Genomic DNA, 26,457 nt, shown 5'->3' with positions numbered 1-26,457 from the left:
TATATATATATATATATATATATATATATATATATATATATATATATATATATATATATATATAATGTGCCTGTCTATTTTGGTTTATCGTTATTATGACATATATATATATATATATATAGCCTGTCTAAAATCAAATGTAACAATTTAATCGTATACAAATATTGTGCAGTATGGAGATTGTTTAAAAAAAATGCAAAAAAATAAACATTTCGCAAAAACTTTAGATAAAAAAAAAAATATTTTGTTTATTGGACCATAAAGTAACGTTAGGGGTCCTGAGACCATCCAGTTAGCTTATTGCTACTCTCCTGTGCGACAAGTCCTTCAATGACGTGTTTTATATACTTTATACGTCGACACTTTTTAAAAAACCGACTTATGTAAGTGTATCCCTCTATGATGACATATTTGTGTTCATAAATGTTGGATGCTCTCGGGAGGAATCAACAGCGACATCGTGAGGCGGGCCGCTAAGCTAACGGTGTTAAAAGCTAGCTGTGCTAAGCTAACGGTGCTAGCTATGCTAAGCTAACAGTGCTAGCTATGCTAAGCTAACGATGCTAGCTATGCTAAAGCTAACGATGCTCGCTATGCTAAGCTAACAGTGCTAGCTATGCTAAGCTAACGTTGCTAGCTGTGCTAAACTATGCTAAGCTAGCTGTGCAGGCAGCGGCAGCCAGTGAGCCGACACGTCCGCAGAGAGCACGCCGCGCGCCGCCGCTGGTCACCGGGCACATGTACGGAGCAGCTGCCGGAGGAAATGTTAAATGTGACCAGCGCGAACTAAGGTGAGCACCGACGCGTTGCTTGGAAAACACTCCACCATCAAAACTTACACTTTTTTTAAAGTCACTTTCTCCAGGTTAGCTGGCGAGCTAACAGGCTAACAGGGAGTCAAATATGAGTGCAGCAAAGCTAAACATATAAAACATATTAAACCACAAATATTATTTCAACAACACAAGGTTATCTTCGCCTGACTATAACACCTTGCTAAAAGTTAAATGTTTTTAAATTAAATGTATTTCAAATGGTTACCTGTGACAGGTAGTATTAATATATAATTGTCTTTTATGCTGCTTTACTCGTTTATATGCTAAATGTGTACATTATGACAATATATAATAATTATGTGTACATTATGACAATATAGCATAATAATTATGTGCTAAATGTGTACATTATGACAATATATCATAATAATTATGTGCTAAATGTCTACATTATGACAATATTTAATCATAATTATGTGTTAAATGTCTACATTATGACAATATATAATAATTATTATGTGCTAAATGTCTACATTATGACAATATATAATAATTATGTGTTAAATGTCTACATTATGACAATATGTAATCATAATTATGTGTTAAATGTCTACATTATGACAATATATAATAATTATTATGTGCTAAATGTCTACATTATGACAATATTTAATTGTAATTATGTGTTCAATGTGTACAATATGACAATATATAATAATAATAATTATGTGCAAAATGTGTACATTATGACAATATATAATTATAATTATGTGCTAAATGTGTACATTATGACAATTTATAATAATTATGTGTTGAATGTCTACATTATGACAATATTGAATTATAATTATGTGTTAAATGTCTACATTATGACAATGTATAATAGTTATTATGTGCTAAATGTCTACATTATGACAATATATAATAATTATGTGTTAAATGTCTACATTATGACAATATGTAATCATAATTATGTGTTAAATGTCTACATTATGACAATATATAATAATTATTATGTGCTAAATGTCTACATTATGACAATATTTAATTGTAATTATGTGTTAAATGTGTACAATATGACAATATATAATAATAATAATTATGTGCTAAATGTGTACACTATGACAATATATAATTATAATTATGTGCTAAATGTGTACATTATGACAATATATAATAATTATGTGTTAAATGTCTACATTATGACAATATTTAATTATAATTATGTGTTAAATGTCTACATTATGACAATATATAATAATTATTATGTGCTAAATGTCTACATTATGACAATATTTAATTGTAATTATGTGTTAAATGTGTACAATATGGCAAGATATAATAATAATAATTATGTGCTAAATGTTTACATTATGACAATAATTAATTTAGTTCTGTGCTAAATGTGTACATTATGACACTATATAATAATGTGCTGGATGTTTACATTATGACAATATGTAATAATAATTATGTGCTAAATGTGTACATTATGACAATAATTAATTTAGTTCTGTGCTAAATGTGTACATTATGACAATATATAATAATTATGTGTTGAATGTCTACATTATGACAATTTTGAATTATAATTGTGTTAAATGTCTACATTATGACAATATATAATAATTATGTGTTAAATGTCTACATTATGACAATATATAATAATTATTATGTGCTAAATGTCTACATTATGACAATATTTAATTGTAATTATGTGTTAAATGTGTACAATATTACAATATATAATAATAATAATTATGTGCTAAATGTGTACATTATGACAATATATAATTATAATTATGTGCTAAATGTGTACATTATGACAATATATAATAATTATGTGTTAAATGTCTACATTATGACAATATTTAATTATAATTATGTGTTAAATGTCTACATTATGACAATAAATAATAATTATTATGTGCTAAATGTCTACATTATGACAATATTTAATTGTAATTATGTGTTAAATGTGTACAATATGGCAATATATAATAATAATAATTATGTGCTAAATGTGTACATTATGACAATAATTAATTTAGTTCTGTGCTAAATGTGTACATTATGACACTATATAATAATGTGCTGGATGTTTACATTATGACAATATGTAATAATAATTATGTGCTAAATGTCTACATTATGACAATAATTAATTTAGTTCTGTGCTAAATGTGTACATTATGACAATATATAATATTTATGTGCTGGATGTGTACATTATGACAATATATAATTATTATTATTATGTGCTAAATGTGTACATTATCAGAATCAGAATCAGAATAGTTTTATTGCCATTGTTTGAGAACGGGTTCACAAACTAGGAATTTTTCTTGGTGCAATCGTGCAACATAAAACACATATAACACATATTTGGTAATAAAAAGAGCTGTAACTGAGCTGAACGATATTATGACAATATATAATAATTATGTGTTAAATGTCTACATTATGACAATATATAATAATTATGTCCTAAATGTCTACATTATAACAATATTTAATTATAATTATGTGTTAAATGTGTACATTATAACAATATTTAATAATAATTATGTCCTAAATGTCTACATTATGACAATATTTAATTATAATCATGTGTTAAATGTGTACATTATAACAATATTTAATAATAAGTATGTGCAGGATGTTTACATTATGACATTATATAATATAATTATGTGCTGGATGTGAACATTATGACAATATTTAATAATAAGTGTGCTAGATGTGTACATTATGACATTATATAATTATTATGTGCTAAATGTGTTCATTATGACAATATATAATAATAATTGTGTGCTGTATGTGTACATTATGACATTATATAATTATTATGTGCTGGATGTGTACATTATGACAATATATAATCATAATTATGTGCTGTATGTGTACATTATAAAAACAATAATTATGTGCTAAATGTGTACATTATGACTGTATATAATAACTATGTGTTAAATGTGTACAATATGACAATATATAATAATTATGTGCTGGATGTGTACATTATGACAATACATAATAATAATGATGTGCTAAATGTGTACAATATGACAATATATAATAATAATTATGTGCTGTATGTGAACATTATAACAAAAACAATAGTTATGTGCTAAATGTGTACATTATGGACGGCGTGGCGAAGTTGGTAGAGTGGCCGTGCCAGCAATCGGAGGGTTGCTGGTTACTGGGGTTCAATCCCCACCTTCTACCATCCTAGTCACGTCCGTTGTGTCCTTGGGCAAGACACTTCACCCTTGCTCCTGATGGGTGCTGGTTAGCGCCTTGCATGGCAGCTCCCTCCATCAGTGTGTGAATGTGTGTGTGAATGGGTGAATGTGTCAAAGCGCTTTGAGTACCTTGTAGGTAGAAAAGCGCTATACAAGTATAACCCATTTATCATTATGACTGTATATAATAACTATGTGTACAATATGACAATATATAATAATAATTATGTGCTGGATGTGTACATTATGACAATATATAACAATTATGTGCTAAATGTGTACAATATGACAATGTATAATAATTACGTGCTAAATGTGTACATTATGGACAATATAAAATTATAATTATGTGCTAAATGTGTACATTAGGACAATATATAATAATAATTATGTGATGATGTGTACATTATGACAATATATAATAATCATGTGCTAAATGTGTACATTATGACAATATAAAATTATAATTATGTGCTAAATGTGCACATTATGACAATATAAAATTATAATTATGTGCTAAATGTGTACATTAGGACAATATATAATAATAATTGTGTGATAGATGTGTACATTAACACACACATACATGTGTACATAAATAATACACACATACTAGTATTTATGTGTATATATGTATGTTTGTGTGTGTGTGTGTGTGTGCATATTTATATATATATGTATATATATATACAGTATATATGTGTATGTATACATATATATATATATATATATATATATATATATATATATATATATATATATATATATATATATATATATATATATATATATATATATATATATATATATATATATATATATATATATATATATATATATATATATATATATGTGTGTATGTATGAGAAATAGTGTTCACATATTTCACTAGATTGTTGCGTTGAGAATAAAGTCACTCGGTCAGTTTAGTGGTCCAGTTGGCTTCATGAGTCCTGCTGCTGTCATAGCCAACAAGCACAGTCCTTAGTCCTCCTGTCTATGCAAACTCACCTGTGCACCTGCTCACCTGTGCACCTGCTCAGTCTAAATGCTATGCAAATATAATACCTTGTCATCATTGACCAATTGTGTGTTTCCTTGTGAGTTGTCAGTGAAGAGGAACAAGGATGCAGGTGAGATACATGGCAGTGAAGACTCTAATGGTGAAATTCACTTCATTTTTACTACAGATAGACAGATAATGTTTTTTTCTGGACCGATGCCGATTATTAGGAGGCCGATAAGTGATATTCGGAGGTGAATTCATGTGCAGTAAAAGTTTTGAATCTGCTGATGTAAGCGTAAAATAAAATGGCGATAAATGCAAATATGTCTGCCAAACAAGGAGTGGATGTCTCATGTTTAAAAGTCAGCTTTTGTCCAGTCTGGAACAGGACTCAAGACTCAGGACTCAGCCACCAGACTGGAAAGGTCAGCACTATTTTTGTCAACGTCCAGGAGTTATTTTTAAAAGTCCCTCTGGGCCCGATGCAAAGTGTTCCTAGTTTTAGGCCACAAGAAGTTGATGTTTTCCAGCCTGCTTGAAGATTGGAATAGTTTGGACGTCATAATAACAACATCTTGTGTCACTGAGGTGATATTCTAGTGTGATGTTTACTTCCTGTTGTCTCTTCCACCAATGACTTTATTCAGGCCTCTCATCCATTAGAAGGTGCTGACTATTCTGCCTCACCAAATGTGTGGTGAGATGGTGTAAATAAGACCCGCCCACAAAATGGCACATTTAGACTTAGATTGGTCACATCGAGTCTTAGACTTAGATTGGTCAGATCTAGTCATAGACTTAGATTGGGCAGATCGAGTCTTAGACTTAGATTGGTCACATCTAGTCAGAGACTTAGATTGGTCACATCTAGTCTTAGACTTAGATTGATCAGATCTATTTGAGGCTTAGATTGGGCAGATCGAGTCTTAGACTTAGATTGGTCACATCTAGTCAGAGACTTAGATTGGTCACATCTAGTCAGAGACTTAGATTGATCAGATCTATTTGAGGCTTAGATTGGGCAGATCGAGTCTTAGACTTAGATTGGTCACATCTAGTCTTAGACTTAGATTGATCAGATCTATTTGAGGCTTAGATTGGTCAGATCTAGTCTTAGACTTAGATTGGTCACATCTATTCTTAGACTTAGATTGGTCACATCTAGTCTTAGATTTAGATTGGTCACATCTACTCTTATACTAAGATTGGTCAGATCTAGTCTTAGACTTAGATTGGTCACATCTCGTCTTAGACTTAGATTGGTCACATCTCGTCATAGACTTAGATTGGACAGATCGAGCCTTAGACTTAGATTGGGCAGATCGAGTCTTAAACTTAGATTGGTTAGGTCTAGTCTTAGACTTAGATTGGTCACATCTGGTCAGAGACTTAGATTGGTCAGTTTGAGTATTAGACTTAGATTGGTCAGATCTAGTCTTAAACTTAGATTGGTCACATCTAGTCTTAAACTTAGATTGGTCACATCTATTTGAGTCTTAAAATGGTCAAATCTAGTCTTAGACTTAGATTGGTCACATCTAGTCTTAGACTTAGATTTGTCACATCTAGTCTTAGACTTAGGTTGGTCACATCTAGTCATAGACTTTGATGGGTCAGATCTAGTCATAGGCTTAGATTGGTCACATCTAGTCATAGACGTAGATGGGTCAGATCTAGTCTTAGACTTAGATTGGTCAGATCTAGTTTTAGGCTTAGTTTGGTCAGATCTAATCTTAGGGTTAGATTGGTCATATCTAGTCTTAGACTTAGATTGGTCATATCTAGTCTTAGACTTAGATTGGTCACCACTAGTCATAGGCTTAGATTGGTCAGATCTAGTCTTAGACATAGATTGTTCAGATATAGTCTTAGGCTTAGATTGGTCAGTTCTAGTCTTAGGCTTAGATTGGTCACATCTAGTCTTAGCCACTCTGTTCTTATAATAATATGTCTAATATAAATACAATAATGTTTGCCTAATAACTTCCCTTTGTGCCCTAAAATATGAACCTTCCTTTAAGGCAATACTTGCCTTGACCTTAAAAAGCTAAGGCCTGGGTATGTGTGGGTTTTTAGTAAACCCCAACATGGAGGCCCCAGTTTTCTCCAATGTGGAGGGAATACTTGAAGACTGCCTCAATCCCACTTACAGGTCTTCCTTTGAGGAAGCAGTGCCTGGGGAATCTGTAGTGGACTCTCCTATTTCTGGGGCTGAGGTTGCTGAGGTAGTTAAAAAGTTCCTCGGTGGCAGGGGCCCGGGTGTGGATGTGACCAATATTTGAAGTCAAAGCATAATAATTGTGTATTTGCAGTGTTTCCCAAGATTGTGGTGGGGGTGTGGTTAGGGGCGTGGCTGGGGCGTACTCACTATGACGCCATCGCATGATTTGCAAAATTGCCATGATGTCTAAAGTCTAAAGTTGCGACTACGTCCAGATTTGTCCTTCACAACAACACAACAGATGAGATGTGTTGTGTGTGTATGATTGTTTGTACATTGATGTTACATCCATGATGTCGTTCACAACAACACAACAGATGAGATGTGTTGTGTGGATTATGATTGTTTGTACATTGATGTTACATACATGATGTCGTTCACAACAACACAACAGATGAGATGTGTTGTGTGGATTATGATTGTTTGTACATTGATGTTACATACATGATGTCGTTCACAACAACACAACAGATGAGATGTGTTGTGTGGATTATGATTGTTTGTACATTGATGTTACATACATGATGTCGTTCACAACAACAGATGAGATGTGTTGTGTGGATTATTATTGTTTGTACATTGATGTTACATACATGATGTCGTTCACAACATCACAACAGTTGAGCTGTGTTGTGGGTGTGTATGATTGTTTGTACATTGATGTTACATACCGTACATGATGTCGTTCACAAGAACACAACAGATGAGATGTCTTGTGTGTGTGTGTATGATTGTTTGTACATTGATGTTACATCCATGATGTCGTTCACAACAACACAACAGATGAGATGTGTTGTGGGGATTATGATTGTACATTGATGTTACATCCATGATGTCGTTCACAACAACACAACAGATGAGATGTCTTGTGTGTGTGTGTATGATTGTTTGTACATTGATGTTACATCCATGATGTCGTTCACAACAACACAACAGATGAGATGTGTTGTGTATGTGTATGATTGTTTGTACAATAATGTTACATCCATGATGTCGTTCACAACAACACAACAGATGAGATGTGTTGTGTGTGTGTATGATTGTTTGTACATTGATGTTACATCCATGATGTCGTTCACAACAACACAACAGATGAGATGTGTTGTGTGTGTGTATGATTGTTTGTACATTGATGTTACATCCATGATGTCGTTCACAACAACACAACAGATGAGATGTGTTGTGTGTGTGTATGATTGTTTGTACATTGATGTTACATCCATGACGTCGTTCACAACAACACAACAGATGAGATGTGTTGTGTGTGTATGATTGTTTGTACATTGATGTTACATCTATGATGTCGTTCACAACAACACAACAGATGAGATGTGTTGTGTGTGTATGATTGTTTGTACATTGATGTTACATCTATGACGTCGTTCACAACAACACAGCAGATGAGATGTGTTGTGTGGATTATAATTTTTTGTACATTGATGTTATATCCATGATGTTGTTCACAACAACACAACACATGAAATGTGTGTACTCATGATCGTGAGAAGCCATAATTGAAATCAAAGTGTGATTAATTGTCCAGCCATGAACCTTACAAAGGACATGTAAGTGTCAGAAAGAGGTTGGTAGATGAGAATCAATCTAAAGGTCAAATACGGTGTAGAAATGCACCCAATTGCAGGAAATGTAGTCTTCATTTTCTTTGAAGGTTTGCAAGATAAAACATGTGCCTCTTCTTTTCCTGAACGTGTGCTCACATTCCTGAACATGATGTATGCAACATTTAGCAGCATGACACGGAGGCTTTCAGCGTAGGAAAAAGATCACGGCATGACCCTTGAAGGCATGTCCCGGGTCAGTGTTGTACGCCATTGACCATGTTTGCTCCTCTCCTTCAGCGTCACCTTGGATTCTGTTCTATTTTTAGATCATTTCTTCTCTTTCATCCATCTCCTTCCTTTTTTACCGCCATTCACGTCTTTTCTTCCGTCCCATCTGGCTGCTCCCTCCTCCTTCTCTCCATCCCGTCCATCGTTCATCCATCCATCATCCATCAATCCATCGTCCATCCATCACGCGTTAGCCCCGCCCCCAGGTTGTGACGTGGCGTGTGATGGCGTGGCTATTGTCTGCGCTCGTCTTCAGCAGTAGCGTCTGGGCTTGTACTCCCCCCCCCCCCCCCCCTCCTACCCATCTCTCATCACACACCCCCCCGGGCAGCTCTGACTCCAGCAGGGACATGGCAACACAAAAGCAGAGGATGAACGTGAGAAAAAAGAGGAGCGATGCGAGCCGCTAACCCCGCCTGCATGTGACCGCGCTAGGCCTCGCTGGTTCCTCGCCGTGCGACGCGGACATTTGGTGACGTGACGCTCCGCCGGACCTCTGTTGTTGTTGTGGCGGCGGCAGGGGTGGGGGGGGGGGGGCCGTTGGAGCACGAGCGCTGTGAGCGGCGGTCCAAAGTGGCGAGCGTAGTCGTGGTCGGGACGTTTGTGCGTCTGGAGGCAGAGACGGGCGTCCGGCTGCTTTGTGTTTGTGTGATGACCCCTGCTGTGTAGCTGCCTGCTCACCACCTCCACTCTCTCTCTCTCTCTCTCTCTCTCTCTCTCTCGCACCCTCCCCCTTTTCTCTCCTCCTCCTCCTCATCCTCCTTTCTCTCCATCACAGCTCCCGAACCAGCCATGTTCGGCACAGAGTCGTCATGTAAGTACCGCCGCCATCCTCGCGCCTCCCGTGTGTTTGCGTATTGTGCACGATGTCCACCGGTGGAGGGAACGGGGGAACGTTTGTGCTGGCTATAATTGTGCATCCTCCTCTTCCTCTTCCTCCTCCTGCTCTTCCTCTCCTCTTCCTGTTGGAGCCTCCATGGTCGCTGCTGGCACATTTCACTGGGACGTACCATTTTTAGCGCGCTACGAGCTAGCATGTCTTGCTGAGCTTAGCGTCTGCCTTGTGTTTTACTGTCCCGTGTGTGTGTGTGTGTGTGTGTGTGTGTGTGTGTGTGTGTGTGTGTGTGTGTTTCATCTTCTGTTTGGGTGCATCTACAGCAGGCCTGGGCAATTATTTTGACTGGGGGGGCCGAATTTAGAGAAAGAAATGTGTCTGAGGGCCGGTATATCTATTTTTAGGAACACTAATACAAAACCTCACAATAATGTCTGATTGAATGCTAAAAACGTTTTGACAGACCGCCTTAAAAAAACGGAATGGAATTTTATATTTTTCTACGAACAATAAAACACTGAATATTGACAACATATGAACGTCACACCCCCTCGCGATCGACATATTTTACAATCAAGCAAAACGCGACAAAAAATGCGACAAACAGCGAAATATGAACGCAAAGGGTACAAATACAATATACAATCTGATATATCACTAAGCTTTAGAACTTTGTTGTGAAAATCTCCTTCCACGTCTGTCCCTGACACCCACATTTCAGGCTGACACTCTGTGGAAACGCTCCCCACCCCCACTGCTTGGTGCCTCGTCTGAGCTGCTGTAACTAATTAGTTACCATAGTAACTATCATGTAAAAGTGCAGATTCCAAGCATTGAAATACTTTGTATAGTTCAAGACTTACGGTCATTTGAAAACATCACTGCACATCATAATGGCAGCTACACTTTCCATCTTAAAGATCTAAAACAATTATTTGGGAATGTCCGGGGGGCCAGATTGAAATACTTAATGGGCCGCATGCGACCCCCGGGCCTTAATTTGCCCAAGTCTGATCTACAGCGCGATATGGTCCGCAAAATTATATCAGAAAATGATGCTTTTTGGTGGGCCTTACACGTATAACATTGGGGTAGCCTTTGCTACGACAGATGATACACATTACCCTATATTCCGGACTGTAAGTCGCTACTTTTTTCCTACGCTTTGAACCCTGCGGCAAATGAATGGATTTTTCTTTGCTAACGGTTTAAAGCAAGTAGTTTTAATGAAAACACATGCAAAGGCAGTTAAATGGCGTGTTACTGTTTGTGCTATGGCGCCATCTTTTGGACAAGTTTGCTACTGTGTTTAAAGCCTTTGAACCGGAAGTTCAGTCTTCTAGCCGTCCACGGCGTTTTCCACTCGTATGGGTTCTTCACTCATCACTCCAAGCAACGGTTGTAAGTTTTACAATATAACTAAAACAATTCGTACTTACTTAAGCGTCCCATGTGTGATGTCTGTAGGAGTGTTTTCATGCATATTTGTACGTGCTATCGTAATGTAATCGAGCTAGCGTCGTCAACATTAGCTAATATGCTAACACGAGTGTCTGTGTTAGTATTATTAACTTACAATGGCATTATTTTTGTATTGTTTCACTTTCACAAATTCCCCAGTAAATTCACCAAAATGTCACCGTGGAGTTATTGAGTCTGATTCGCCGATTGGAGAGCTAGCTTGCGCAGCTAGTGGGTCCATGACGATGACTTCTGTTTTGTTTGATCAGCTTATAGTCCGGTGCGTACAGAGCCCCTAAAGGAACATGGGGGAATTTAAAAAAAAATGTTTTATTATTATTATTATTATTTTTTTTTATACATGTATCTTGTGCGCACGAGAAACTTTTTATAAAGTTATAAAAAAATATATAATTTTTATTTTTGTATTTTTTTTTAGACATGTATCTCGTGCGCAAGAGAAACTATCTCGTGCGCACAAGATACATGTCACAAAAAAAAAAAAAAGTATAATTTAAAAAATTTTTTTTATAACTTTATAAAAAGTTTCTCGTGCGCATGAGATACATGTCTAAAAAATAAAAAAATTAATTATAAAACATTTTTTCCCCCCATGTCCCTTTAGGGGCTCCGTAGATGCGACTAATATATATGAAACAATATTTTTTTCGTCTAAAATGTCGTTGGTGCAAAGTATATGCCGTATATGCGCTTTATAGTCTGTAAAATAGGGTGGATATATCGTTGATGTACAGTGTGTGTACAGTATGTACAGTAGATAAGGTATATTGTTGATGTACAGTAGATGGAGGTAAATTGTTGATGTACAGTAGATGGAGGTATGTAGATGGAGGTATATTGTTGATGTACAGTAGATGGAGGTATATTGTTGATGTACAGTAGATGGAGGTATATTGTTGATGTACAGTAGATGGAGGTATGTAGATGGAGGTATATTGTTGATGTACAGTAGATGGAGGTATATTGTTGATGTACAGTAGATGGAGGTATATTGTTGATGTACAGTAGATGGAGGTATGTAGATGGAGGTATATTGTTGATGTACAGTAGATGGAGGTATATTGTTGATGTACAGTAGATGGAGGTATGTAGATGGAGGTATATTGTTGATGTACAGTAGATGGAGGTATATTGTTGATGTACAGTAGATGGAGGTATGTAGATGGAGGTATATTGTTGATGTACAGTAGATGGAGGTATATTGTTGATGTACAGTAGATGGAGGTATATTGTTGATGTACAGTAGATGGAGGTATGTAGATGGAGGTATATTGTTGATGTACAGTAGATGGAGGTATATTGTTGATGTACAGTAGATGGAGGTATATTGTTGATGTACAGTAGATGGAGGTATGTAGATGGAGGTATATTGTTGATGTACAGTAGATGGAGGTATATTGTTGATGTACAGTAGATGGAGGTATATTGTTGATGTACAGTAGATGGAGGTATATTTTGTTTGATATACAGTTGATGTAGATGTTAGATGGAGGTATATTGTTGATGTAGTAGATGGGGTATGTATGGAGGTAATTGTTGATGTACAGTAGATGTTGTGATGGTATGTAGATGGAGGTATATTGTTGATGTACAGTAGATGGAGGTATATTGTTGATGTACAGTAGATGGAGGTATATTGTTGATGTACAGTAGATGGAGGTATTTAGATGGAGGTATATTGTTGATGTACAGTAGATGGAGGTATATTGTTGATGTACAGTAGATGGAGGTATATTGTTGATGTACAGTAGATGGAGGTATGTAGATGGAGGTATATTGTTGATATACACTAGATGGAGGTATATTTTTGATGTACAGTAGATGGAGGTATGTAGATGGAGGTATATTGTTGATGTACAGTAGATGGAGGTATATTGTTGATGTACAGTAGATGGAGGTATGTAGATGGAGGTATATTGTTGATGTACAGTAGATGGAGGTATATTGTTGATGTACAGTAGATGGAGGTATATTGTTGATGTACAGTAGATGGAGGTATGTAGATGGAGGTATATTGTTGATGTACAGTAGATGGAGGTATATTGTTGATGTACAGTAGATGGAGGTATGTAGATGGAGGTATATTGTTGATGTACAGTAGATGGAGGTATATTGTTGATGTACAGTAGATGGAGGTATATTGTTGATGTACAGTAGATGGAGGTATGTAGATGGAGGTATATTGTTGATGTACAGTAGATGGAGGTATATTGTTGATGTACAGTAGATGGAGGTATGTAGATGGAGGTATGTAGATGGAGGTATATTGTTGATGTACAGTATGTGAGCATGTACATGTTCAAATGGGCTATGGAACTCTGCTGCCATTCTTACAATTGCTGCATTCTCAAGACCTAAGTTTCTGGTCCAGGTCTTGAACTTGGTCTGAGATTAGGACTTACTACTCAAGGTAGATGTCCTCGGTGTGTCTGTTTGTTTGACTGTTGGATTGGTTTGTAACTTTTTAAAGTTGATTTCAGCTCTGTCCAAACGTTGTTAGAATAATTCTGTAAATGAATGATCATAAATGAATAGGTGCGCCTCTCTTCTACAAATAACTTGAGGGGTGAGTGAGTCGGGCTGGGCAATACGGCTGAAAACCGTATCACAGTATAAGCATTTTATATCGGTCGATATCCATAATTTTAGATATTTTTTATGACCTATGGAAAATAATGAACGGTAGAAACATAGATTTTATTTTAAATGTAACTTCCTCTGATTATAATCCCTCAGCTATCAAGGTAGAAAGGAAATGTCAACACAAGCATGAAAAACACTCAAACAATGTCAACAAAATAGTAAAATCACATTAAAGACGTAACAATAAGCTCTTAAAATGAAGGAGTATGTAAGAAATGCTTCATAAAGTGTAAGAAAATAGTGCAAAGTGTGAAAATGTAAACCTAGAAAAACCTGAGAAGAACTATTTTCTGCAGGTTTGGTGGCAGGAAGTTACAGCTGTGCTCTAAAGGGTGAGCTAAGGTGGTGTGCTATTAGCGGTCTTGCCTTGCATCATTTACAGACCACAATGGTCTGACTACGGTCCTTTTGAAAACATCCAAAAACTGTCCAGGTGACTTTTCGTCTTTTATCCACATTTTCTTCATTTTGACTTTCTCTTCTCCCTCCATGCAAAGAACCAACCAAACTTGACAGTTGGTACTGTTACCTGATTGGCTAGCGTGTCACTTCCTGCGTTGCTCGGTTACCAGAGAGCGAGTGTCTTTGTTAATGCAACCAACCTTGCTTCCATACTTCCGCTTTAGTATTACATTTATGTCAATGTGTATTATTTATGTCAATGTGTAGTGTTACATTTATGTCAGTGTGTATTATTTATGCACATTTATGTCAATGTGTAGTATTACATTTATGTCAATGTGTATTATTTATGCACATTTATGTCAATGTGTATTATTTATGCACATTTATGTCAATGTGTAGTATTACATTTATGTCAATGTGTATTATTTATGCACATTTATGTCAATGTGTAGTATTACATTTATGTCAATGTGTATTATTTATGCACATTTATGTCAATGTGTAGTATTACATTTATGTCAATGTGTATTATTTATGCACATTTATGTCAATGTGTAGTATTACATTTATGTCAATGTGTATTATTTATGTCAATGTGTAGTATTACCTTTATATCAATGAAACGCTTGTGTTCCAGCTCTGGAAGATATATATGACTCTTCTTCTTAGCGTTACCACTCGTCAAAGCTTGGCTGCACGCTTGTGGAGTTGTTCCGCACACTTCCACACCTCCACCGCACTGCTAGCATCTGCCAAGGCTTGTGGAGGTGACCTGCATGTCTAGATCTCTGGCAAATACTTCCTGCTATTTGATTACCCAGGAAATGCATGACGCAAATATTTACTACTATTTGATTAGTTAGGAAATGCATCATGCAAATACTCAATATTCAAATACTTAGTACAATTTGGATGGACTGATGCAAAGTGGAAAATAATTCTGTGGTCTGACGAGTCCATATTTTAAATTGTTTTTGGAAACTGTGAACAACTTAAGCTGTACATCAAGCAAGAATGGGAAATAATTCCACCTGAGAAACTTCAAAATGTGTCTCCTCAGTTCCCAAACGTTTACTGAGTGTTGTTAAAAGGAAAGGCCATGTAACACAGTGGTAAAAATGCCACTGTGCCAACTTTTTAGCAGTGTGTTGCTGCTATTAAATTCTAAGTTAATGATTATTTGCAAAAAAAATTAAATATCTCGTCTTTGCAGTCTATTCAATTGAATATAAGTTGAAAAGGATTTGCAAATCATTGTATTCTGTTTTTATTTACCATTTACACAACGTGCCAACTTCACTGGTTTTGTGTTTTGTATATGTAGCGCGGGGTGTATATTGTAGCGTCCCGGAAGAGTTAGTGCTGCAAGGGGTTCTGGGTATTTGTTCTGTTGTGTTTATGTTGTGTTACGGTGCGGATGTTCTCCCGAAATGTGTTTGTCATTCGTGTTTGGTGTGGGTTCACAGTGTGGCGCATATTTGTAACGGTGTTAAAGTTGTTTATACGGCCACCCTCAGTGTGACCTGTATGGCTGTTGACCAATTATGCCTTGCATTCAATTGTGTGTGTGAAAAGCCGTATATATTATGTGACTGGGCCGGCACGCAAAGGCAGTGCCTTTAAGGTTTGTTGGCGCTCTGTACTTCTCCCTACGTCCGTGTACACAGCGGCGTTTTAAAAAGTCATACATTTTACTTTTTGAAACCGATACCGATCATTTCCGATATTACATTTTAAAGCATTTATCGGCATCTCTAGTTAGTAGTATTACCGTTTCAAATTCAAATGATGGCAAAACCCTGGTTGACAACTACACATTGATAAAGCCACGGACTGACTGCCGCTACCTTGCCAGCTTAAATGCTGACATGAAAACGAGACATTAAAGGTGCCACATGTGGCCAGAAATGGTACTGCAATCACGGTCAAAATTCTGTAGTGCCCTCCCTCGCTCCCTGACTGAGGTTGCCAGATACGCAGCCGAATCCAGCTTGATGGACTGGGCTACCCCAAGAAACCTCAAACGTCCACTGCCTATTAAGTTGAGAAGTGGGACCATAATAGCTGAATAGACAAGCGTTTTGTCGATAACAAATCTCTAACCAACACATTTTACACAGAAATTAGACTATTTTCAGGAGGAAGTACGTCATGCTTGCGTACAATATCACAACGAATGGCAATCATATGGTTATTGTCAGTACTATCAGAAAACAAGGACTAAAACCAACTACAACCAACGCTAGTAATGGTTATACTGGTGAAAATAAGTACATCATGATTAGCAGCCTAATGTACGGCCAAAACTAAAGAGGGGACATTTTACCAAGGTATGCCTATAGGCTACGCGAATGAGGAATTATTTTATCCTGTGATTTCATACGTTTCACATTGCCATGATGACAGCCGTGCTAATGTTGGAACCCATTTCCTCAGCGTGTCAGCATATTGAGAAGGAAATAGGCACTGACACTACCCATATCCACATAGGCTTTATTTGTCGAAAATATATTTTGTCCTGTCAGTTGGAATACACATCGACATACAGGCTAACGGGCATATATTTCCCCCGTTAGCCTGTATGTTGATGTGTCATTGACCGGGCTAGCATGCTAAGCATTACACTAGGACAGGGGTCACCAACCTTTTTGAAACCAAGAGCTACTTCTTGGGTACTGGTTAATGCGAAGGGCTACCAGTTTGATACACACTTAAATAAATTGCCAGAAATAGCCAATTTAACTGTATGTTATTATTAATAATTAATGATATTTACACTTAATTGAACGGTTTAAAAGAGGAGAAAACACGAAAAAAAATGACAATTAAATTTTGAAACATAGTTTATCTTCAATTTCGACTCTTTAAAATTCAAAATTCAACCGAAAAAAAGAAGAGAAAAACTAGCTAATTCGAATCTTTTTGAAAAAATTAAAAAAATAATTTATGGAACATCATTAGTAATTTTTCCTGATTAAGATTAATTTTACAATTTTGATGACATGTTTTAAATAGGTTAAAATCCAATCTACACTTTGTTAGAATATGTAACAAATTGGACCAAGCTATATTTCTAACAAAGACAAATAATTATTTCTTCTAGATTTTCCAGAACAAATTTTTTTAAAAGAAATTCAAAAGACTTTGAAATAAGATTTAAATTTGATTCTACAGATTTTCTAGATTTGCCAGAATTTTTTTTAAAAATTTTAATCATAATAAGTTTGAAGAAATATTTCACAAATATTCTTCGTCGAAAAAACAAAAGCTAAAATGAAGAATTAAATTAAAATTTATTTATTATTCTTTACAATAAAAACTATTAATTTACTTGAACATTGATTTCAATTGTCAGGAAAGAAGAGGAAGGAATTTAAAAGGTAAAAAGGTATATGTGTTTAAAAATCCTAAAATCATTTTTAAGGTTGTATTTTTTCTCTAAAATTGTCTTTCTGAAAGTTATAAGAAGCAAAGTAAAAAAATTAATGAATTTATTTAAACAAGTGAAGACCAAGTCTTCAAAATATTTTCTTGGATTTTCAAATTCTATTTGAGTTTTGTCTCTCTTAGAATTAAAAATGTCGAGCAAAGCGAGACCAGCTTGCTAGTAAATAAATACAATGTTATGTCAGACCCACTCGACATCCGTTGCTTTCGGTCTCCCCTAGAGGGGGGGGGTTACCCACATATGCGGTCCTCTCCAAGGTTTCTCATAGTCATTCACCGACGTCCCACTGGGGTGAGTTTTTCCTTGCCCGTATGTGGGCTCTGTACCGAGGATGTCGTTGTGGCTTGTACAGCCCTTTGAGACACTTGTGATTTAGGGCTATATAAATAAACATTGATTGATTGATTGATTAAAAAAATAGAGGCAGCTCACTGGTAAGTGCTGCTATTTGAGCTATTTTTAGAACAGGCCAGCGGGCTACTCATCTGGTCCTTACGGGCTACCTGGTGCCCGCGGGCACCGCGTTGGTGACCCCTGCACTAGGAGCTGAGCACCATCACACTAAGCATTGGTTGCAGGAACATACTAGCTTTGTCAGACAATATCATAGACTGTATTGGACAATATAGTTTACATACCAAATGTCTATTTCAATTTATTACAAGTACCGTATTTTTCGGACTATAAGCCGCTCCGGAGTATAAGTCGCACCGGCCAAAAATGCATAACAAAGAAGGAAAAAACATATATAAGTCGCACTGGAGTATAAGTCGCATTTGTTGGGGAAATTTATTTGATAAAAGCCAACACCAAGAATAGACATTTGAAAGGCAATTTAAAATAAATAAAGAATAGTCAACAACAGGCTGAATAAGTGTACGTTATATGAGGCATAAATAACCAACTGAGAACGTGCCTGGTATGTTAACGTAACATATTATGGTAAGAGTCATTCAAATAACTATAACATATAGAACATGCTATACGTTTACCAAACAATCTGTCACTCCTAATCGCTAAATCCCATGAAATCTTATACGTCTAGTCTCTTACGTGAATGAGATAAATAATATTATTTGATATTTTACGCTAATGTGTTAATAATTTCACGTATAAGTCACACCCCCGGCCAAACTATGAAAAAAACTGCGACTTATAGTCCGAAAAATACGGTAATTAAATTTTCAATTTTTACGGTAATGTGTTAATAATTTCACACATAAGTCGCTCCTGAGTATAAGTCGCACCCCTGGCCAAACTATGAAAAAAACTGCGACTTATAGTCCGCAAAATACGGTAATAAGAAATGTAAAGGCCTTACTTACATATCAAGGAGGAAATTAGCAAGTTTGGCGTCAGATGAAAAAAAACCTTCTCCGCCTTCAATTGTCTCCCATCTTTCAAAGGCATCCCCGATACAAATCCTGGTTTTGTTCCTGGCTTTGTCATGAATAAGTTGAGAATGGTAACTTTTAGATTTGCTAAGGTCTGACATGTTTAGTAACTTTACCAGTGGCAGTAGCCAGACGAAGATGGCCACCTGGATGTGACACACTCACAGACTTTCTAATTGGTCAAACGGCAGGGGGCGGGACATCAAAATGTAAACAATAACAATATTTCAGGGCTGTAAATCTAATTTTGATATGAGCATATTTCGGCTGAACTACAGTTATCAGCTATGGAGGTATTGGAAAAGAACATGATTTATTAATGCCTTTTGACATATCAGGGCCATTTAAGGATGACTTGACAAGAAATTATAACATATGGCTCCTTCAATGCCATTCCCCATACACTATTCAATTGTGTACGTTGAACTTAAAAGTTATGCTCTCTTAGAACTGAGTGACAGATCAGAGAAATACGAGACTGACGTGGTTTACGGTGCGTTCAAGGACCGCTGAAAAGAGTAGGACAACCAAAGAGTACAACACCTACCAGAAATAAAAAAAAATAATAAATACATTTGACCTGCAACACACTTTTTATTTCATTAAATCTTAAAGTACAAAGCAATATTTAAAACAAAAGTTCAGCCAATAAAAGATCAAATAAACTCAAAACATGTCAAATAGAGGCTTTTCTAACCGTGCGTCTATTTACTTTATTTTGAAACATTTCAGTGTGTGTGTATGTTCTTTTTGAGCACGTTCAACAATATCGCGATTGTAATAACGATGCTGCTTTCGCTCACAATAATCCTGATTTAAAACTTACATATCTTTACATCCCAAACACTTAACACCTGGCGATCACTCCAGCAGCACTGAGAGCTGACTCCCTCCCCCTGTAGGTGATGTTGCCATTTTACATGCCAACAAAGAAAATGACAATAAAACAAAATATAACAACTGGACAGAAGTTATCCTAATCAGCTCATTTTCAAAAATACAAATGAGATTTTATTATCAAAAACAATTAAAATGTATAAACACACAAAAAAAGTACCGAATCGGTACCGTTTGAGTACCGGTGTCGATTCTCAGGGACCGGGAATTGGTACCGTATTGGATATGTTACTAGATGGTGTGCCTAATGAAGTGGCCTACAAGGGGATATTTGTGCGATGGCGGCCAAAAGGTTTCCACTGCACGAGGTGCTAAATGAACACGGCTGTCTCTGTTGCTATGGCAACGCTGCTTTTTTAATAACAACAAAAAAAAGGCAAAAGAGCGGCGAGATGGTGTTTCTGTGGTAACTCGGGCTATTTCAGTCCAGTGAGCTGACGAGTAGAGCTCCGTAGACGCCACGCCACAACGTTGTTTGACCTCTGACCCTTTCACCTTTAACCCTCACAACGTGCAACGATATCATGCTGCCGTAATATATATGATGGATCCTATGAGTGGATGAGTATGAAATCATCATCCGTGCTGGTGGATGGATGATGTCTCCTGGTAGCTGTCATCCCTGGTAGCTGTCATTCCTGGTAGCTGTCATTCCTGGTAGCTGTCATTCCTGGTAGCTGTCATTCCTGACCGCAAAATCAAATGTTATCTGCAAATGTTCCTGTATCGTTTATAGACCTCTGACCAGCATTCACGATCGTCAAATATGCAAAATAAGTCGGCGTACTGAATGGACGCCACTTGAAAACTTGTCTTATCCTGCCAACGTCAACAGTTTCAGGCAGGGGGATCCCGATTGATATCGACATCGGTCTGATATCAGCAAAACAATTGGATTATATCGGTTTGCATCTATAATGTCCAATGCAAGCAGTCCTACAAGGTGTGTACTTGTGTGTGATATCATGTGTGATACAAGCAGTCCTGCAGAGTGTGGACTTGTGTGTGATATCATATGCGATACAAGCAGTTCTGCAGAGTGTTTACATGTGTGTGATATCATGTGCGATACAAGCAGTCCTGCAGAGTGTTTACATGTGTGTGATATCATGTGCGATACAAGCAGTCCTGCAGAGTGTTTACATGTGTGTGATATCATGTGCGATACAAGCAGTCCTGCAGAGTGTTAACTTGTGTGTGACATCATGTGCGATACAAGCAGTCCTGCAGAGTGTTTACTTGTGTGTGATATCGTGTACGATACGAGCAGTCCTGCAGAGTGTTTACTTATGTGTGATGTCATGTGCGATACACGCAGTCCTGCAGAGTGTTTACTTGTGTGTGATATCATGTGTGATACAAGCAGTCCTGCAGAGTGTTTACTTGTGTGTGATATCATGTGCGATATAAGCAGTCCTGTAGCGTGTTTACTTGTGTGTGATATCATGTGTGATATAAACAGTCCTGCAGCGTGTTTACTTGTGTGTGATATCACGTACGATACAAGCAGTCCTGCAGAGTGTTTTCTTGTGTGTGATATCATGTACTAACCATGCAGTCCTGCAGCGTGTTTACTTGTGTGTGATATCATGTGCAATATAAGCAGTCCTGTAGCGTGTTTACTTGTGTGTGATATCATGTGTGATATAAACAGTCCTGCAGCGTGTTTACTTGTGTGTGATATCATGTGCGATACAAGCAGTCCTGCAGAGTGTTTACATGTGTGTGATATCATGTGCGATACAAGCAGTCCTGCAGAATGTTTACATGTGTGTGATATCATGTGCGATACAAGCAGTCCTACAGAGTGTTTACATGTGTGTGATATCATGTGCGATACAAGCAGTCCTGCAGAGTGTTGACTTGTGTGTGACATCATGTGCGATACAAGCAGTCCTGCAGAGTGTTTACTTGTGTGTGATATCGTGTACGATACAAGCAGTCCTGCAGAGTGTTTACTTGTGTGTGATATCATGTGCGATATAAGCAGTCCTGTAGCGTGTTTACTTGTGTGTGATATCATGTGTGATATAAACAGTCCTGCAGCGTGTTTACTTGTGTGTGATATCACGTACGATACAAGCAGTCCTGCAGAATGTTTACTTGTGTGATACGTGCGATACAAGCAGTCCTGCAGAGTGTTTACTTGGGTGTGATATCATGTGCGATACAAGCAGTCCTAAAGCGTGTTTTTATTTGTGTGTGATATCATATGCGATACAAGCAGTCCTACATGTGTACTTGTGTGTGATATCATGTGTGATACAAGCAGTCCTGCAGTGTGTTTACGTGTGTGATATCATGTGTGTTACAAGCAGTCTTACTACATGTGCACTTGTGTGTGATATCATGTGTGATACAAGCAGTCCTGCAGTGTGTTTACGTGTGATATCATTTGTGTTACAAGCAGTCTTACTACATGTGCACTTGTGTGTGATATCATGTGTGATACAAGCAGTCCTGCAGTGTGTTTACGTGTGTGATATTGTGTGTTACAAGCAGTCTTACTACATGTGCACTTGTGTGTGATATAATGTGTGATACAAGCAGTCCTGCAGCGTGTTTACTTGTGTGATGATATGTGCGATACAAGTAGTCTTGCAGAGTGTTTACTTGCGTGTGATATCATGTGTGATACAAGCAGTTCTGCAGTGTCTACTTATGTGTGTGATACAAGCAGTCCTGCCGAGTGTATTTACTTGTGTATGATATCATGTGTGATACAAGCAGTCCTGCCGAGTGTGTTTACTCGTGTATGATATCATGTGCGATACAAGCAGCATGTGCCAAGCTGGAGAGACAGTTAACATCTAAATGTCCTCCAATAAACACACAATTTCTTCTATTTTACTATAGTCATTTACAAAAGGTAAACATGCTAAGTAAGCTGTAGGCTACGAGGAGCTAGCAGCTACACAACAGCTAAGCACACTGAAGTTGTATATGACTTGTGATACAGGTGCAAACAAGGAGCAGGAGACATGATGTAGTGGTGTGAGCAGAAGGGAAGAAGTCAGTCTTGCTAGCGAGCACTTTGACACATTAGCAGTGTAAAGCAGCGCAGACCAGCCTGCTGAAGGGCTGTCATTTAGGGGTTGCCATGGTTACTCCTGCAAGAGGTGACCACGGCATATCCTGGACTGGCTGATCCACTCGTGCTGCTGCCTTCCCAGTCTACTACCACTACCACCACTAGGACCAGGACATGTGTTCTATGGTCCAGAGGTCTTTCAGGAGGGACAGGACTCTGAGGAACATGCTGGCTTTTGTGTTGTGTTGTGAAGTGATCTTGTCATACTTACAGTCTTGTGTGCTGCTACACAACCTTGTTAATTTGGAGCACATTCATTTATCATCCACACATTTGTTCTCATTCGTGTGTGTGTGTGTGTGTGTGTGTGTTCGTGTGTTTTGTGGTTTCCGTCAGTCACTTGGCAAAACTGAGGATAGAAAGTTGTATAGAAAGGTACTCAAGCTCATTAATGCATTTCTTGTTTAAGCCAGTGAAAACTACCCTCAATATTTTGACATTACTACCGACAATAACGTCTAACTTCACACCGTGTGCGTCTTCCTACCTCCTTTTGGACATGTGCTGTGTGGAGTGTGCATGTCCTCCCGTGCGTGTGTGAGCTTTCTCCCGGCACTCCAGTTTCCGCATAATTGTAAACATTGTAAACATTGTAACAATAATAAACATTGCAATAATATTAAACATTGTAACAAATGCAACAATAATAAACATTGTAACAACTGTCACAATCTTAAACTTAACAAATGTAAACATTGTAACAATTGTAAACATTATAATAATATTGAACATTGTAACAATTATAAAAACTTTAAACAATTGTAACAATATTAAACATTGTAACACTTGTGACAATATTGAACATGGCAATAATTGTAAACATTGCAACAATATTAAACATTTTAACAATTGTAACAATATTAAACATGGCAACAATTGTAAACATTGTAACAATATTAAATATTGTAACAATATTGAACATTGTAACAAATATTTAAAAAATGTAACAATTGTAACAATATTAAACATTGTAACAACTGGAAACATTGTAACAATTTTAACAATATTAAACATTGTAAACAATTGGAAAAATTGTAACAATATTACAAATTGTAACAATTGTAAACATTGTAACAATATTAAAAATGGTAACAATTGTAAACATTGTAACAATATTAAACATTGTTACAATCGTAACAATTGTAACAATTGTAACAGTATTAAACATTGTAACAAATGTAACAATACTAAACATTGTAACAATATTAAATGTTGTAAACATTGTAACAATTGTAACAGTATTAAACATTGTAACAATTGTAAACATTGTAACAATTGTAACAGTATTAAACATTGTAACAAATGTAACAATACTAAACATTGTAACAATATTAAACAATGTAACAATTGTAACAATATTGAACATGGCAATAATTGTAAACATTGTAACAATATTACACATTTTAACAATTGTAACAATATTAAACATGGCAACAATTGTAAACATTGTAACAATATTAAATATTGTAACAAATATTTTAAAAAATGTAACAATTGTAACAATATTAAACAATGTAACAACTGGAAACATTGTAACAATTTTAACAATATTAAACATTGTAAACAATTGGAAAAATTGTAACAATATTAAAAATTGTAACAATTGTAAACATTGTAACAATATTACAAATTGTAACAATTGTAAACATTGTAACAATATTAAAAATGGTAACAATTGTAAACATTGTAACAATATTAAACATTGTTACAATTGTAACAATTGTAAACATTGTAACAATATTAAACGTTGTAAACATTGTAACAATTGTAACAGTATTAAACATTGTAACAATTGTAAACATTTTAACAATTGTAACAGTATTAAACATTGTAACAAGTGTAAACATTGTAACAGTATTAAACATTGTAACAATTGTAAACATTGTAACAATTGTAACAGTATTAAACATTGTAACAAATGTAACAATACTAAACATTGTAACAATATTAAACGTTGTAAACATTGTAACAATTGTAACAGTATTAAACATTGTAACAAATGTAACAATACTAAACATTGTAACAATATTAAACGTTGTAAACATTGTAACAATTGTAACAGTATTAAACATTGTAACAATTGTAAACATTTTAACAATTGTAACAGTATTAAACATTGTAACAAGTGTAAACATTGTAACAATATTAAATATTGTAACAATATTGAACATTGTAACAATTATTTAAAAAAATTAAACATGGCAACAATGTAAACATTGTAACAATTGGAAACATTTTAACAATATTAAACATTGTAACTATTGTAACAATTTGAAAAATTGTAACAAAAATAAACATTTTAACAATTGGAAACATTGTAAGAATATTAAACATTGTAACTATTGTAACAATATTAAACATGGAAATAATTGTAATCATTGTAAAAATTTTAACAATATTAAACATTGTAACAATTGTAAACATTGTAACAAATGTAACAATATTAAACATTGTAACACTTGTAACAGTATTAAACATTGTAACAATTGTAAACATTGTAACAAATGTAACAGTATTAAACATTGTAACAATTGTAAACATTGTAACAATTGTAAACATTGTAACAATTGTAACAGTATTAAACATTGTAACAATTGTAAACATTGTAACAATTGTAAACATTGTAACAATTGTAACAGTATTAAACATTGTAACAATTGTAAACATTGTAACACTTGTAACAGTATTAAACATTGTAACAATTGTAAACATTGTAACAAATGTAACAATATTAAACATTGTAACAATTGTAAACATTGTAACAATTGTAAACATTGTAACAATTGTAACAGTATTAAACATTGTAACAATTGTAAACATTGTAACAATTGTAACAGTATTAAACATTGTAACAATTGTAACAGTATTAAACATTGTAACAATTGTAACAGTATTAAACATTGTAACAATTGTAAACATTGTACCAATTCACATGTCACATAAGTATTCAGACCCTTTGCTCAATACTTTGTTGATGCATCTTTGGCAGTTGATAAATACGTTTGGTTCGTAAAATGTGGGCTGAGAGTTCTGCAATATGTTCTCTCTTCATAGGACTTTATGCAAACACTTGACATATACGAGCTGGGTGTTGCAGCCTGATGATTGGAGTCTTTGATGGACGTGCTTAGTGCTCCCCTCACACCAGCTGTTGTCCT

The 26,457-nt window shown here is 35.7% G+C and overlaps 1 protein-coding gene across 7 annotated transcripts in view; it reads left to right on the top strand.

Moving 5' to 3' along the window:
* Nucleotides 1-471: 471 nt before the first annotated feature.
* The window catches only part of LOC133646998 (suppressor of tumorigenicity 7 protein homolog), a 59,545-nt gene continuing 33,559 nt past the window's right edge, over nucleotides 472-26,457 (top strand). For 2 of the 7 annotated variants that reach the window (XM_062043012.1, XM_062043013.1), the window contains exon 1: nucleotides 5,369-5,458. In XM_062043012.1, the coding sequence (XP_061898996.1) occupies nucleotides 5,386-5,458 (73 nt within the window). In that variant the 5' untranslated portion in view covers nucleotides 5,369-5,385. Of the gene's footprint in view, nucleotides 792-5,368; nucleotides 5,459-9,462; nucleotides 9,482-9,882; nucleotides 9,919-11,176; nucleotides 11,341-21,117; nucleotides 21,152-26,457 lie in introns of those variants that run through there. The other 5 variants (XM_062043015.1, XM_062043016.1, XM_062043018.1 and 2 more) reach the window with 5 other exon arrangements.

The sequence above is a fragment of the Entelurus aequoreus genome, linkage group LG03 (assembly GCF_033978785.1).
Source record: "Entelurus aequoreus isolate RoL-2023_Sb linkage group LG03, RoL_Eaeq_v1.1, whole genome shotgun sequence".
NCBI classification, from domain to species: Eukaryota; Metazoa; Chordata; class Actinopteri; order Syngnathiformes; family Syngnathidae; genus Entelurus; species Entelurus aequoreus.
This window is presented reverse-complemented; position numbering and strand designations above follow the sequence as displayed.